General features: G+C 54.2%; 4 protein-coding genes across 4 annotated transcripts; 1 reads left to right on the forward strand and 3 right to left on the reverse strand.

Moving 5' to 3' along the window:
- Positions 1–874: 874 nt before the first annotated feature.
- On the reverse strand, positions 875–5,889 carry J4E86_007848 (uncharacterized protein; the record flags this gene model as incomplete). The annotated part of the gene is made up of 5 exons (XM_051448363.1): positions 875–3,585; positions 3,653–3,919; positions 4,065–4,809; positions 4,867–5,101; positions 5,159–5,889. The coding sequence occupies 5 exons, from the start codon at positions 5,887–5,889 to the stop codon at positions 875–877; spliced, it is 4,689 nt and encodes a 1,562-aa protein (XP_051300630.1).
- Positions 5,890–7,001: 1,112 nt separating this feature from the next.
- On the reverse strand, positions 7,002–8,346 carry J4E86_007849 (Glycerol-3-phosphate dehydrogenase [NAD(+)]; the record flags this gene model as incomplete). Its single annotated transcript, XM_051448364.1, has 2 exons — positions 7,002–8,196; positions 8,288–8,346. The coding sequence occupies 2 exons, from the start codon at positions 8,344–8,346 to the stop codon at positions 7,002–7,004; spliced, it is 1,254 nt and encodes a 417-aa protein (XP_051300631.1).
- A 963-nt stretch (positions 8,347–9,309) lies between these two features.
- J4E86_007850 (uncharacterized protein) lies at positions 9,310–9,982 on the reverse strand (the record flags this gene model as incomplete). The annotated part of the gene is made up of 2 exons (XM_051448365.1): positions 9,310–9,708; positions 9,758–9,982. 2 exons carry the CDS (start codon positions 9,980–9,982, stop codon positions 9,310–9,312), a joined length of 624 nt encoding a protein of 207 aa, XP_051300632.1.
- A 1,998-nt stretch (positions 9,983–11,980) lies between these two features.
- Positions 11,981–15,221, forward strand: J4E86_007851 (putative NRPS-like protein biosynthetic cluster; the record flags this gene model as incomplete). Its single annotated transcript, XM_051448366.1, has 2 exons — positions 11,981–13,189; positions 13,239–15,221. The coding sequence occupies 2 exons, from the start codon at positions 11,981–11,983 to the stop codon at positions 15,219–15,221; spliced, it is 3,192 nt and encodes a 1,063-aa protein (XP_051300633.1).
- Between the last annotated feature and the right edge of the window lie 1,582 nt (positions 15,222–16,803).

The raw sequence follows: 16,803 nt of genomic DNA on the forward strand, positions 1-16,803 counted from the left end.
CCAAGATATATAGTAAGTTACTCCCTGCCAAGTCGGAACGGGACACCCGTTATAGTCGCTTTTAGTGTGTATGCGATGTGAACAAGTTCGCGTCCTTCACATCCTTCGCATCCTTAATGACGATTTAGCTGTCCTCTAGCTTCTTAGCCGCATGCGTACCGTGCCGGACCGCCCGCAGCACCGAACCTGTGCACCAAATGCACGCCATCTCCATGCGCCGTTGGAGCCTCAAGTGACAATAACATTCCTCATCGGGATCGATATCTCCGAAGGAAAGGGTGCGCCGTTGATGTCTGCGACCGCGTTCTAGCAACATGAACATGAGAATCTGATTGCCACTGTCAACATTGCTGTCCTGCGGCTTAAGTCGTTAGAAGTAAACGTCTTCCACTCCGACTGAAAGCCGCGGAGCCTTTGACAGCAGCGATCGGGAGAACGGCAATGATCCTGCTGAACTCTCCACCAATATTGCAAGGATGATGGTTGAGTGTGGTGCTGTTGGGTTAAGTGGATACAAGTTCCTGGATACTGTTCCCGAAAACATAGATGCAGAAAGCAAGTATGGTGTGGCATTCGTAAAGGTGGGTCTATTGGCCCACTGCATCCATCTGCTGTATCATAGCGTGCTGGTTAATAAACCTGCAGTTGCATGCGTCGCAATCAGTATCATAGGACATGTTGACCTGGTTTTTGCGGCTTTGTTCGGTACATACATCTATGAGATGGCATGCACAAACCGACGCAATATTGGCGATTAAAGAGGCTTCTTCATAAGATGACTTGAGATGTAACTTTGCCAAAACGTGAACATTATATTCTAGATAGGCTTCTGATCTCTCTCTCTTCCCCGCTCTCACACGAATTACGGTACTTATTAGGCCTTCTCTTCAGTCTTTTTCTTCCCACTTAGCATGCCCTTGATCTTACTAACACCCTTGCCCAGGCCTCCAAAGACAGCCCCGAAACCAAAGCTCCACCCCTTGATTCTGATGCTCCAAACGAAGAAGTAAACAAGCGCCCAGTTGCTAATGCAAAAGGCAAGGAAGATACCGAAGTTGCGCCATTTGTCGCTTGCTTTGATGTGGATAGTAGCAAGGTAGTCGTTACCCACGGAGTATGGGCAGTATTGGCAACCAGTCGTGGCGTCGGGATTGAGGAGGTATCCTGGAGAAGCTGAAGCAAAAGCGCCGGCATAGGAGGAACAGGTCTGGCCTGGTGGTGCGTCGAAGATGGCGGTTTCGCTCTCCTGACATTCAACCGGTATACCGTTCAAAGTAGCAGCGAGAACACCGCCAATCCAGTACGTTGAAGGGTTTATCCAGAACATCCAATACTTCCAGAAGACGGGCATCATGTCGTACGGCCGTACAACACCATTGAACAGACCAAACATGACGAAGAAGAAAGGCAGAACGTTCGAGATGACCGTAAAGCTCGGCGCAAACGCACAGATCCACTGACCCCAGCTGGAAATGAACAGAAAGAACAGCATCGTCATCAAGAAGACGTATCCCGACGTTGAGCTGTCAGTGGGTAGTCCAGTAGGGAAGTACCACAGAATCCAATACAACACACTCGACACAATGGCAATGGGAATCTCAGCCACCACCTGCGCAGTGGTGAAAGCGACCCAGCCGTAAATGCGAGATGGAAGTTCGCGAGCTTGCCATAGTGCCATGTTTTGGTAGAATTTGGGTACGACGGCGTTGACGATGGTGGGTGGGATGAGGATGATGAGGAAAGCGGTGAACATGCGGTTTTGCAGGTCGCCGATAGAGTTGCCGAGTTGCCAGAATGTGAAGCCGTTGAATATGCCAATAATCACTGCGACGAAGAGCTTGCCGTAGAGGTACGACGGATCACGCCAGTACTGGATGAAGGTGCGCTTGGTCAGCATGGTGGTCTGCTCCCAGACACTGGCCGCGAACTCGGATTCCTCTTCTGCTCCTTCTTGGTTCTGGTTGGAGACTGTCTTGCTGCGGTCGGCCTTGATGCGATCGATTTCCTGGAGCATCTGCTTGTTATTGTCGGAATTGAGCCATTCTTCATTCCAGTTGATTTTACTGCCGTCTTTGCGCTTGACAGGTTTCGCTGCAGTCTCCAGAATGAACTCTGCCACGTTTTTACTAGGCGGACACTGTACGCCACGGTCTCCAAAGTACTTGATGACGTCGGTTCCGTTCTCGCCTACGGGACCGAAGTAGAACGTGTTGCCACCGGGATTGAGGGCCAGAATCATGTCGAATTGCTGAATCAAGACACTACTGGGCTGGTGAATGGTGCAGACAATAGCCTGGCCTGCCTGAGCGAGCTTCTTGAGGAACTGAACGATGGAGTACGCCGAGTTGCTGTCGAGACCACTCGTTGGCTCGTCAAGGAACAGTAGCAGCGAAGGCTTCGCAGCAAGTTCGACACCGATCGTGAGGCGCTTCTTTTGCTCAACTCCAAGGCTGGAAACAAGCGCATCCTGAATGTCCTGTAGTTCGAGCAGGTCGATAATCTTATTGACGTAGTCAAGCTTCTCCTTCCTAGGTGTTTTCTTATCCTGGCGCAGGATGGCGGAGAACTCGAGAGCTTCGCGGATTGTAGCAGTACCGTCGTGGAGATCCATCTGCTCGCAGAACCCAGTTCCTCGTTGGAAAGCCTTGCCGAGATCCTTGCCATCCACCAGGAACTCACCCGAGACAACACCGGTAGATTGTCGTTGCGATAGTGTGTTGAGTAAGGTGGACTTACCGGCACCAGAGGCACCGACAAGGGCGATCATAACACCAGGCTTTGCGTATCCGTTGACCTTGTTCAGAAGCTTGCGCTCACCTCCCTGATATGGGACAGTGTATTCGACATCCTTCCAGGTAAAGACGCTTTCGCTGCTCGAGATCGAGTCCAGCGCCTCCTCCTCTTGATGAGCAGCGGTGTCTGAGCTCGCGGTAGACTCGCCAGCGACCACCTTTTCCTCGTCAAGAGGAGCCTCTTCCTTGACAGCTTGCTTGGCTCGCTTGTTCTTGGCGAAGACCAGTGCACCGCCACCTGACTGCGCGAAGGATACCGTTTCGGTTGCGATCACCGTTACCAAAAGATATAGCACCGTGAAGGCTATGACGACACCGAAGTTGCGCCAGAGGTTCGACCTCGAGTAGTTGAAGGACACCTGGAGGTAGTCTGAGCCGGGCACGGTCCTCGAATTCGGCGGTGCACCAGTCAGACTACAACCCTGATAGGCGGGATCGACACCTGGTCCTTGTGGTACCAGTTGGCTGGGAGCGCACTCCATGATACGATCGGAAAATTCGTTTGCGAGCACCGATTCGAAAGAGTAAGCAACCGGATTGATCCAGTATATCCATCCAAACCAGATATAGTCCGTCAGAAGCTGTGGCTTCGGGATGACGTAACCCGTGTAGATAATCAGGAGGTTGAGTGCGATACCGGCAAACCGAACAGCGTCATCGATGGTAGGCGAGAGAGCAGCGAACATTCGGTAGAGACTTGTAACACAAAAGGTCGTGATGTAGATGAACAGGAAGTAGATGAAGAACTTGGACACGTCCACGTCCAGACCGGTCATGAAGTACATGATGATGGCTGAAATTGTTAGCAAACTTCTTCAGGCGCATGCATCCCATATGGGCTCCGGGAAGAAATGACTTACAGAACGGAATGACCTGTGCCAGAAGCAGCGGGAAGTCTTGCACCACACGCGCAATGGCCACAGCACTAGGGCGATAGAAGGCATAGTCCTCATGTCTCTTCACAACATTGCGACCAGAGACCGCCTTCATCAGCTCCGAAAGCTGGAGCCACCCGAGGAAGAGAATGGAGAAGAAACCAGAGCCGCCTCGTGAGAAAGCACCAGAGGTGTCGAGAGCTTGACCGTAGAATAGGGAACCGACGATGAGACCGTTGGAGATGATGATGACTTGACCAAGACGTTAGTAGATTATCGCGAGATGGTAAGAGCGACGAGTAAGCAAGGAGGTCCTCGCAACAGTTTCAAAAGACGTTTGAAATCTGAAAAGGTGACAAATACCTCCAGGCTCCCTCATCGCGTTGGCGCAACTTACAGAATTTGGTATACAGCGTAGTCTGGTCACCCCATGTAAGCCAGAACTCGCGTTGAGTGCAAGCCAATACTTGGCGGATGAAAGAGACCGTGTATGGACTCTTCTTGCGGACCGTCTTACTCTTACTTTCCCGCACGGCACCCTCGAACTCCTTGGCGTCTACATAGCCGCTGTTCTCTAGCTCAGTTTCGTATTCAGAGATCTCTCTCAAAACCTTCTTGTAAGCCTCACTCTCCCTGAAAGCTTTCTCAAGCTCCTCCGACGTCTTCGGTGCTTTGTCTTCAAAACCTTCACGAAACTGACGTTCAGTAGGATCAGTAACCGCCGTCAAAAAGTCAGCCGTCGTCTGGCGTTCCGGGCACTTGAACCCCAGGTTCTGAAAGTACTGCTTCGCCTCGCCCGCCGGCCCTTGGTAGATGCAGCGTCCAGCATCAATAACCATGACCTTGTCCATGACCTCGTAGATCTGTTCACCAGCTTGGTAAAGCGTCACTAGCGTCGTCCGGTTGCTGATATCAGTCATGATACGAAGTGATTTGGCGTAGTCGAGCGCGGTACTGGCGTCAAGGCCGCGGGTGCTGTTGTCCCAGCAGTTGACCGTGCTCTTCGTGGCGAGAGTCTCGGCGATGGAGACGCGCTTGCGTTCGCCTCCACTAACGCCACGGACGTATTCATCCCCTACTTTGGTGTATTTGGTGTGGGATATACCGAAGACCTTTAGGAGTGCCTCAAGGATGATGGGGATCTGTAGTTCATCATGTTAGTAGGTTTTTGGCGTGGACTTTTCGCGCGGGAGACTGACCTCGTGCTTCTCGTTCTTCTTCGTCTTGTTGGTGAGGGCAAACTTGAGTGTTTGCCAGACGTTGAGATCGGCCATGTGCGAGTCGTCCTCGGGGTTGTAGTTGACTTCTCCTCGGAATTGCTTCTTCTGCTTGCCGGCTGGAATACCTCCGTAGGATACATCTCCCTCCACGGCAGCGTACGACTCGCGATTGTTCGATATAGCCTTCAGGAAGGTGGAACATCCGGATCCGGGCCTAGTAAACTATGTCAGTAGTTGTCACGTATACATTTCATACGGAGGTATTGCTCACCGTCCCAGGACGAGCATCATTTCACCGTCCTTGACCACACCCGAAAAGTCGTTGATAAGCGTCCGCATCTGCTTATGTCTCCCTAACTTCAGCGCCGGGATAAAACCGGAGACAATACGGTAAAGATCAGGCCCAAAGGTGCCCAGAATCGCGTCGGGTAGCGTCCTCGCGAAGGAAGCAGTCGACCCTACACCCTTAACGGTGAGATTCTTGTAAATGACGCCGACCTTCTTGGCCGATTGACCGTCCTTGCGCTTCTCGAAGTGTCCCTCCCGCATGAACTCATCGAGCTCGAAGTCGTCTTCCTTTTCCGCAGCAACAATGTCTCCCGGTTCGTCATCTTCTGCATCGCCGGTGCCCTCTTCTGCGCGTGTAATGGATCCTCGACGATGACCCTGGCCCTGGCTTTGGCGTTTGCTGAGTCGACTTGTGGTCCTAGAAAGCGGGTTCGATCGTTGCGATTGCGCGCCGCGGGAACGCGACTTTGAAAGAGACGCAAGCTCTCCTCGTAGGACCTCGAGGTCCTCTGCTGCTGCCCGTGTATCAAGTCTTCCTGCGTCTTTCTCCCCCCAGGTGCCCGCGCGTCGTAGGCGGTCGCGATCTGGACTCTCCTCCTCGCTCTGGTGGTCCGGTGTGACTACTTCTTCTCTCCCATCGCGAAGGTAGTCGTCCTCATGCCATGGATTGCGTCGATTGTCTCGTTCTGCTGGTGGAATGGCGGAACCCCACATGGTGAATGAGGAACGTTTTGGGTATCAAACAGCTGTACTAGAGGGAAAACAGAATGTGGAGGTGCTGTGAAGAGACTCGGCAGGAGAAGCAGTCGCGAGGTTTACTTGCAGACGAATTGCTCAATCGGCGGATATTAAGCTTCCACCGTTGAAGAGACGGGAAACAATGGGGTCCTACAGATGACGGGGACACCAGGCCAAAAAATCGGGAAGTTGACAAACCCTCAGGCAGGAGGCATCGGAGTTAAAGCAAGGCCATGTCGTCATCTTTGAGATTTGATTAACGATTGACGTGCCTTGCCGAGAAGCTAGACAGGGCTAGAGATGCGAAGCGCACCCACAATGAGCAAACCTAGATGCGGTTGAAACGGGTGAAGATCTAACATTTTTTCGCATTACCAATCAATCCTTCCGCACACGATCTCATTCGCTTTACCCACTCAGTGGGTGTCCCTGCATATCGTTACCACAACACGAGTCACCGCTCACTCGTGTAAGGTGGACCATCTCGCATTCCTGACGCGTGTGTAGGCTGCAGTCAGGCGGTCTTCCACAAAGTCAGTGATCGGTAGCTGGGAGTGATCCATGTTCGGCATGATGTAGTTGGCATGGATGCTGCTCCGCGGACTCAAGCGCCAAACTAAACGTCGATCCTGCCAAGGCAATTCTAAAGTCCGATGCTGTTCGGAGGTACATGCGTCAGTCGGTTGCATTAACAGCGCGGCCGGGTGCATATGTCGTATCGCCTATATGCAGTGCTTATAAAGTTTCTATATGTTTGGAAGTATGCGAATATCCAGAAATGATCATTCTTGTACACAGACGCTCGTCCCCACTGTCAGAATCTGCCTGTTTGGGTGCTGCGGGTGTTGTACGATGGTTTGCTTATAAACGCAGGTGTGCTGGGAAATAACGCAACAAGCTCATTTGCATGGCCATGCAGCGATTGCACACGGTACGTGGGTATATTGGCGTCGGGATGCACGATCCGACGAGATTTCAAGGGGAGTCTATTCTACCTAAAGGGGTATTCGCTTTCAAGTCTGGATGTAGTCTATCGAATCAAGAGCCCACCGCTATGTGTCGGACGTCTAAAGCCTGGGTTCCTCTAGTCATGGCTTCTTCTCAATGAGCTGAGGAATATCCTCGGGCTTGTTGTTACCCTCCAAGATATTGTAGACAGCGGTGAAGAGTGGGAACTCGTCCTCCATACCCTCGGCCTTCAAGAACTCGTTGACCTCATAGGCAGTACTGGTGCCCTGGAGCTTTTGACCGTTGAGCTCAGACTGCTCGATTTCATAAATGGTCTTGCCGCGGGCGATGGCCATCTTTGCGCAGCGGAAGTTGCGACCGCCCATGCACGAGGTCACAACATCGGCAACACCACAACTCTCTTCAGTGAAGGTGCTTGTACGAGCACTCTCTCCGAAGAAAGCCTTGCCAAACTTGACCATCTCCAAGATACCGACACGCATGACCGCTGCTTTTGCGTTGTCTCCCCAGCCCAGGCCGTCCACGAAGCCTGCAGCCAGCGCAATGATGTTCTTCAGCGCTCCACCCAGTGAGACACCAGCGACATCGTTAACGATGTGTACGTGGAAGTAAGGGCGATGGAAGAGTTTTCGAACATTCTCGTGCGATAGAGGGGGGTACTCGTTGGGGAGAGCAGTCAGATGCGCCGAACGCTTACTGGGTTTCTTTTTACTGGGGTCGATGAGATCAACATGAGCAGTAAGATCAGTCTGCGAGGCACTCGGCGAGCCGCTGGGGGTAGGGTTGCGCGAGTCCATTGGTGGCGGGTCGTACGCTACTGTCGTCTCGGAGTACTTCTCTTGGGCAATCTCGGAAGCGATGTTGGCTCCCGATAGGGCACCGCAATAGATGTTGAGCGTCATGCCAATGGTCTCGGACATGAGTCGAATGCCCTTCTCGCTGACATCAACACCCTTTGTACAGCAGATAGCTCGCGCATATGGCAGAATCTTGCCGACCAGCTGCTGGCTTGAACGTGCAATGAACTGATGTGGGAGGACGAAGATGAGCATGGTCGAGTCCTTGCAAGAGTCGGGGAGATCGGGGTTGGCGACGACGTTGGACGGAAGCTTGATGTTGGGGAGGTATTTGACGTTCTCGTGGACTTTGTTGATGATTTGCGAGAGCTTCTCGGGCTTGTCGGAGCCGCTGTAGTGAGGCGACTCTTTTGGGAAGGTGTAGTCCTCCTCGAACACCCACATCTGCACGGTCTCTTCGAACAGCGACGGATGCTCCCTGACGTTCTCGGCGACCAGCTTGGCCATGGTGGTGCCCCTGTGGCCGTTAGCTCTTGATCTCAGCGGCTGTCTTTGTCTTGCGCGTGGGAGCCATCTCCCCTCGCACCGGAGCTGATGCAACCACATACCAGTTGCCGGAGCCAACAATCGTCACCTTGTGCTTACGTCCAGCACTGAGAGTCGCCATTTTTGTCGAGGTATACCGTCTTCTCTGAAGATTCGTCGTGTATGGAGCGTGGATCGGTTCTGCAACTCGCTTGCGCAAATTTTGGCGTAGGTGATGATGGGGAGTGACGTAGTATGTAGGTGAGCGGGCCGCGAACAAGAGGAGTCTCGAGATAGCCACGACCTTGTATTTATGATGTCTAGATGCAGTCAGTAGGGAAATGTCGTCTGCTCGGGGTGCGGCTTTCACCTGCTGTCTTGGTATCCGCTTGGCCTCGGCTTCGGAGCTGACTGTGAGCTTGTGATACGGCGATGCCGAAGGCTGGGCTTTAGTCAATAGGCGGGCTGTTGGCGGTGAGGCGTCGTGAAGTACTGAGCAGAGAGCGGCTCCGACGGTAGAGTCTACTTGATGTTGGGTCTAGGAACGATTTCGGAGACGTGCGTCATGTGGGCATGGGTTCAACTGCATAACGCTTATCGTTCTTGAGCTTCGAGCCGGCTGATCTACGCATTGACCAATAGGGCGACGGTCTAGCGCTACAGCTGACAACTATGGTAGACTACACGTCCCTGCGCAAACCATGGCAGTTGAAGATGCGGGGAAGACGCGACGCGTCCACATGTACACAATCACCAAGCCTGCGCATCGGCACATGTTGGTGGATGTGATGCGCGCAAGTGGGAAAGCATCACTAAAACAGAACTAGACAGCGCAATGGCGGTATTGGTAGTATTGGGTATTACAAGTCGTGTGTCCTTTCATAACATCGCATTAAGTATCCTCCTAAACTCCCGTCATCTCTCCTCAGCCGCCGTGAGCAAATAGATAGCAGTGCAAGCAATGTGACACCAACGTCAAAGCGCTGGGTACGTTATGCCGTAACTCCCGATATGTGGTATCGCCATGCGAGTATCCGTGACGCGAATCCATCCTCATTACCGTCCAACTGGGACCGGCCCGCAATCCATATAGAGTATTGCCAGCTTACAAGGCGAAGCCGAAGAGGGCGAAAAGACCACCGGCAAGGACAGGTGCGCCGTACATGGCGTTGCGGACGGCAGCACCCTCGGTGGGGGTAGAGGAGGCTCCGCTGGCGGCGGCATCGCCGGTGTTGTCTGGAGAAGAGCCGCTGTTGGTGGCGGAGGGGCTGCCGGAGGAAGAGGCGCCCGAAGATGTGGCGGCGGCGTCGAACTTCAAGGTACCACACTCGGCGTCACGGGCCTGCTCGCACTCGAACCGGGCAGCAGCGTCGGAGCCGCTGGCGGTGACACACTGGTCGTACCAGTAACGGCACATCTGGCCGTCGACGGACTGCTCGTAGTTCCCGAGCGCAGAGCTGATATCAGTGTCATTCCTGCACTTGCAGTCGAACTCAAGCGTTTGCTATGCATGTGTTAGCGGAAGGATTGCACGTGGCCGTGGGTATACCAACAGAATCGCAGTTGTTGCCCTGGCTGGCGACTGAGGCCTGGCCACCGCAGGCGTCGACGCAAGTGTTCTGGTTGGCGTTGCACCACGCCTGCTTGTCGTCCTGGGGCACCGAGCCGGCGTCGACGCTGCAGCACGGGATGGGGGTGTTGTAGCTGCCAGTGGAGTTTTGCGCAGAGGCGAGGCCGGCGAAAGCCGAGGCGGCGACGATGATGGAAGAGTAGAGCATTGTTGTGGATGGGGCAGAGAATATCAATGCCTGTGCGGTACAGAGTCAGCGGGAGATCGGCAGCGGTGGAGCGGGCGCGGGTTGGGGCTTGGGAGGAGCAGTGAAGGGGGCAATGGGCGCAATATATGGAGGGGGGCTTCGGGCGCAGCACAGGTGGGACTTACAGCGTGATTTAATGCTGATTTGGGTGAACGGATAGAAGAGGCGGGTGTTGCTGGGGAGGGCAGGAATATATGCTGCCGCGCACGGGCTGGGCAAACAGCGCTAGCCGGCCGTGCTTGCCTCTAGCAGCTAGGGCAATTGCACCTCGAGATACGCTCAGACGCGATCAAAAGCTACCTGGGCGACTGATGCGAAAGCCGCCCGCTAGCAAATTGCTCATTTGCAGCGCCGTTGGGGCAAGGCCGAACATCCGGACGCTGTTGCGCGCGCCGGGCACGCAGCAGCAGCCTCGCGAGCGGCCATCGTCAGCGTCGCCGTGTGTGTTTCAGGCGACGACTGACGCCAAACCCGTCACGCCTCGGATAGAGCCCCCAGCCATGCCCGCCGTGGTTGGCTGCGCGACATACCGCCCCGCGCCGATGTGTTGACCTGCTTGGCTCACGACAAAGGAACATGGTCGCTGGTCAACGCGCCTGTGCATCGCCTTCGCTGTGCAAACCCCATCGCCTGACGCGCACGGGGCTGCTCAGAGACGGTCAAGCATCGTCTGGCGGGCCGAGCTCCACTCCTCACCAGCAGTCGCCCAAAAACAACGGCCGCCTTGCACCATCCTCACCGCACCCTCGACGTCGCACAGTTTCAGATGCCATCGCATGTCGCAGCAGGCCTGGCGGCTCTCGAGCAGCAGAAACATGCGGCATAGCCACAGCAAACACGGCTGCCGTCGCTCGAGAATGCCGGATCCTGACTTCCGGCTGCGACTATCTAGCGTATTGCCTTGCTGGGTGGCCCGCATATGCTCACTTCCTCGGGCCGCACAGACGAACGACGTATCCACCGGCCCAATGCATGTGGGCAGTCGGCACCACCAATCACGGCCCTTGCCAAATCTGCCTTAAAAGACGCACCATGTTCCTCGTGAAGCTATTCGCATTGCCACACACCGCCGCGCTGCTAGCTGCACCTTTTCCCCACCTCTGTCCCAAAACATTGTCTTGGTTGCGCCGCGTCGGATATAAGCCCGTTGGGCGGAGGGCGGAGAGGCGCTGGATGCGTCCAATGCTCCAAGCTTGTCAGACATGCCATACATGGTGCCGCATTCTACATATGAGGCACGGTACGCCGTCTGGACGTCGCCAGCAGTGAACACTCGCCGTACAGTATTGCAACAACTCAACATCCGTGACACGTCGATAGACACTAGTCACTGGGCCGAGCATTGAGGCGTCGACGTTGCCCGCATTCGCTACCCCAGAAACACGATAGTCACTGTGGCGTTGCCAGTACACGGTAACACCTGTCGTAAGCCGATTACGCGGGTGTGCGACGCTCTCCAGCCGTTGTCGCACGCAGAACATTCTTGAGCCTCTTTTAGCCGTCTCGTGACGCCGTCTGCCATCATGACCCCCTCGCGGGACCGTACTCACTGCATCCGATGCGATCGAGTGTCGGCTCGCTTTGGAAGGCTGCATTCGGTTGGGCATGACCTGGTTGAACGCATGGTTCGTGCGCGCAGCAGCTGACCTATCGTCCCAGAGCTTACAGGAAATCAAACACCTGCTGCCATCGTGAGGGTTTGTGTGCAGCCTCATCTTTCCATCAGATATAGTCGCATGTGTGTTGTACATGCAGTAGCTTGCCCAAGGAGCAGCTGCAGGGTCGCTACTGCCTTTGCAGCCAAGATGATGTCACGACTAATGGCGCTTGCAAGGTCGCTGTCACTGTGGCCGCAAACATTGCACACGCCACTTGAAGCTGACGCATTCAAAATCCAGTCGCACAGGCTATTGGACCAGATAGTCCTGTTTACCTGGGCATTTCGTTATGCGCCCCAAAATGCAGAACAACTACTTCGTCTGCACGCTCGGCCAAGCGGCAGCCCTGAACACCAATCCGAAGTCCTACCGAAACATTAGCGAGTTCCTCAGTCAGCAATCCCAGCATCATCCATTACTCCCAGCTGTTGGCTTTCCTATACCACGACCCAACCAGCGAGAATGGGACTACCGCGTCCTCTCGTTTGCAGACGTTGACCAGGGCACCAACGTCTTCGCCTCGCGCCTCACAACTTGCCTTGGCACATCTCGCAAGCTAGCGACTGTAGCCTTGTTGTGCCACAGCTCTCCGGAATTCCTCTTCACTTGGCTGGGTCTGATCAGACTAGGGTACTCCGTCCTTCTGATAGCACCACAATGCCAGCCAGCAGCCATCCTGCATCTCTGCACAGCGTGCGAGGTTACTGACTTCTTCTACGATGTTGCCCATGCTGAACGGGCCCAGCAGACCGAGACGCTGGCAAAGGAACAAGGTACGCTGGGGCTACAAGTGACGCTGTTACCACTGAGCGGTGCAGAAGACGTTCTCGATGTGATCCAGACCCCACCAGAGAGTAGCGTCGAACCTCTTCACGTAGATGAAGGATCCATTGCGTACTTACACCACACGTCTGGAACCTCGTCAGGCCTGCCAAAACCGATCCCGCAATCTCATCGTGCGGCTATTGGCGTGCTTCCGCATCTCCCCAAGATTCCTGCCCTAGCATCCTTCACTACAACGCCCCTTTATCATGGCGGCATCGCGGATCTCTTCCGGTGCTGGACGAGCAATGCTATGATCTGGCTCTTCCCGGGCAAAGATGTACCAATCACAGCACGCAACATCTGCGAATGCCTGGATGTGGCCAAGACGTACGCGGCGACGGAAGGTTTACCCAAAGTCAAATACTTCTCATCCGTACCCTATGTACTACAAATGATGGAGGCCGACGAGAAGGGTCTGCAGCTGCTCCAAGACATGGATATTGTGGGCGTTGGAGGCGCTGCATTGCCAGCAGAAGTGGGCGACCGATTAGTAAAGAGCCGTGTTAATCTCATCTCCCGATTTGGGAGTGCAGAGTGTGGCTTCATTCTGTCTTCATATCGCGATTTTGCCGCCGACGACGATTGGCAATATCTGCGGAACTACAACCCACCGAAATTGGTAGAGTTCGAGAAGCGCGAAGGGGACCTAGCCGAGCTTATTATCAAGCCCGGATGGCCACATATGGTACCTTGCAGGATCTTATACGACAAGACGACCGGCTGACTTGGAACAGGCCAAACAAAACCGACCGGACGGATCTTTTGCAACTGCCGACTTGTTCGCAGCACATCCGACCATTAAGGACGCATGGTTGTACCATTCGCGAGCAGATTCGCAACTCACACTGATAACCGGAAAGAAATTCGATCCGGCGCCCCTGGAAGACGCTATCGCGACTTCTCCTTATCTCGACGATGTGCTGATATTTGGCAATAACAGACCCTTCCCAGGTGCTCTTCTCCTGCGATCAAAACAGTCAAGTAACATGTCAGACCAAGAGCTCCTAGGCGCCATTAGAACACAAGTCGAGAAGCTGAACAGCGAAAGCCAGGACCATGCAAGGATATCGTTTGACATGCTCGTTCCGCTACCCCACCAAGATCAGCCACTCGAGAAGAGCAGTAAAGGAACCATTATCCGGAGAGCGGCAGAGGCCCGGTTTGAAGACGCTATTAACAGCGCCTATGGCTCACAAGATTCCGACTCGTCACTTGAAGTAAGCGACGACGATGTGCCCCAGCATCTAATCGGCCTCATTCAGAGTATGACGGGTCAGACGGCGGAATTGAACAAAGACATAGATCTCTTTTCCTACGGTGTCGACTCAATCGCATGCATGCAGTTGAGGACACGTTTGAGACGCTTGATTCCCAATTTTGAAGGTCAGCTCCCGATGAGCGTCGTTGAGAACTGCGGTACCGTGCGACGATTGACAGACTATGTCTTACGGAAGAGGCATGGACAGAGCGACTCCGGTGGTGAGGACGAAGAGAAGCTGATGTTAGACCTGGTGAAGCAGTATGGCTCGTTCACGGCTTCAACACTGCGTACCGCTACCAATGGCTCCGTTGCGAAGAGGGGAGTTGACGAAGTGGTGGTACTAACGGGAGCGACCGGCGCGTTGGGAGCACACCTTCTAGACCTGTTGCAGAAAAGATCGGATGTTGAGGCTGTTTACTGTCTTGTCAGAGGAGCAGATGAGCATGCAGCAAGAGAACGTGTCAGTAAAGCATTGGAGCAGCGCGGACTGGTTAGCTTGTTGACCCCAGGAGCCGCGGATGGTAAAATCAAAGTCATGCCGTCTCAGCTGAGCGAAGAACGTCTGGGACTGGGTGAAGACGTATACGAGTACCTCGCCGAGAACGCGACTTCGATCATCCACGTCGCCTGGACTGTCAACTTCCGCCTGAAGTTGCGCAGTTTTGAGAAAGATAACATCGCTGGTGTGCGAAACCTGCTCGATCTTGCCCTCAAGTCACAGCGATCACAACCTCCGCGTTTTACGTACTGCTCTTCTACTGCAGCCATTATGAACGGCACCCTCGACGCGTCTGGTCAGCTACCCGAGGTGGTGTCATCTGAGCCCTCATCAGCATCTCCATTGGGTTATTCGCGTTCGAAGTGGGTCGCAGAGCACATCTGCCTTGAAGCGCATAATCGGACGAATCTTCGCGGATGTATAGCAGTAGTCCGTGTTGGACAACTCGCTGGGGATTCCACATCAGGGGTATGGAACACAAAGGAGGCATGGCCCATGATGTTGAGTACCGCGAGACTCATCAAGTGTTTACCTGAACTCGGTGATGAGCCTCTAGATTGGCTGCCAGTCGACGTTGCGGCGAAAGCGTTCCTTGAAGCTGCCAGTCCTCGCAAGGAACATGGGGAAATGCCAGTGTTCCATGTATTGAACCCGCACCACGAACCAAGCTGGACTCAGATGTTGCAGTGGCTTCAGAAGGAAGATCAGTTTGAGATCGTTTCGCCCAAAGAATGGGTAGAGCGTCTAGAACAGGCTGGTGACTCGGATCATTCTGCGCTGAAGCTGTTGGGGCTTTGGAAGGAATCGTACGGCCGCGAACTGACAGAGAAGACCGCGCGACCACAGTTCTCAACGAAAAAGACGAGCGAGTCTGTACAGGCGCTGAGGAATGTCGAGCCGCTGGACAAGGATTATGTCGAGAGAATATGGAACTGGATCCAGGAAAATGTCAAGTAGAATCGTCCACGGGCGAAATCAGGAACGCTGGGCCTGAACGAATTCACATTACCTGCCGTCGCCGCGGAGTAAGCTTAGAACACCATCAGGCATCCAACATAGACCAGGCTAGAGAATTACATGGCGACTTCAACACGTCAATCGGTCCTTTCTCTGCTTCCCCGTGCGATATGACTCGAACGTTACGCCCGCAGCATGACATGTGTGGTGTGACGTGCCTGCCAAACGATCAAGTGCTTAGCCGCGTTCAAAGTGCATGCAGATGTCGTGTATGGTAACCACGACTGAACATGAAGGCTGATAGCAAGATCCAATGACCGTGTAGGAAATGGTAAGCCAACACTATACGTGGCTGATAGGAACTCTCAAGAGGATACACTCGCGAAACCTACGTGCGCTCTGTGTGCAAAAACAAACAACGTAGTAGCAATAGCCTAAATCATCCTACCGTCCTACCAAGCCAGCCACCATGACACAAGTCTACAACCCGCAGTGAGGATGCGTCATCTCCTCCCGTCGCATTCTCGTAAGCGACAAGAGAGCGCCAACTCTTCCACCCCGAACCCCCGATCTGTCGCCAAGCTTTTCTCGAATGCGAGTCACACGAGCTTGGCGGTGGACGGGACGGGTTAGCACTTTTTGGACTAGATCCACCACGGTGAAATTTAACCGGTAGGGGTGGACGGAATTCTAGGCAGCTGCATCCTGTTGCAAGTGTGGTAATGAGGGTTGCGGACGAAAGCTGAGAGCGGTCACCGCTGTGCAGATACCTAGGTAGAGCGCGCTTGCAGTCGATGTGGGATGGGGCTGAGATGAGCTGCGTGAGTGCGCACAAAGGGAATGATGCACTGCGCCATAATCGCAACACATGTGAGAAACATGCTCGTTCATGTCAGAACATCATCGCATGAACTGCATCGAAAATAAGTCGGCGCGCGCGGACTCCGGCATCCAAATAAAAGCTTGATGCAAACGGACACTAGCTAAGCCGCAAGATCGCTGCAACGGCGCGAAGCTTCGTGACCATGTTTCTAGACTCGAATCCAGGTCTTCGGTTCCCGACGGCCCCTGCGATGCAGTGACAGGTGCAAATTGCAAAGTCATCGAGCCACCGGTGTGAAGGAATGGGCGTCTGGGGGCGCGATGTTGGGGGTTCAGGCGGCCAGTGAGAAGGCGGATGACTCCGTGAGGGTGTTTGACGCGGACGAAATGTGGTGGCATGCTGCGATGGAAGCAGAGAGTCATCTCGGTGCACAGATGCCAGATACGATGTATGCGAGGGAGAATGGACCCCCCGAGACCCACTGGTACCAAGCTTTGTCCGGCAGCTAATTCTAGCGCCTTCGCAGCACGGAATGGGGGACGAAAGATTGTCTGCCTTCCATTTGGCAAGGAAAATGTCGGTTCCCTTGATTCCTTCAGCCCTAACTCCGCTCTCGTTACTTACCTCCTTTCTGGGGCCTGCAGAGTCAGGTAGTATATAGAGGCTGTGCTTTCCGCCCCCGTGGTGGTTCTTGCCTGCCTATCTACCAACGAGTCTTCCGCTGCTTGTGTTTACTTACTCCTCGCACATCGACGAGTT

Source organism: Alternaria arbusti (genome assembly GCF_024043155.1).
Source record: "Alternaria arbusti strain BMP 1465 chromosome Unknown scaffold_11, whole genome shotgun sequence".
In the NCBI taxonomy this organism is placed as follows: Eukaryota; Fungi; Ascomycota; class Dothideomycetes; order Pleosporales; family Pleosporaceae; genus Alternaria; species Alternaria arbusti.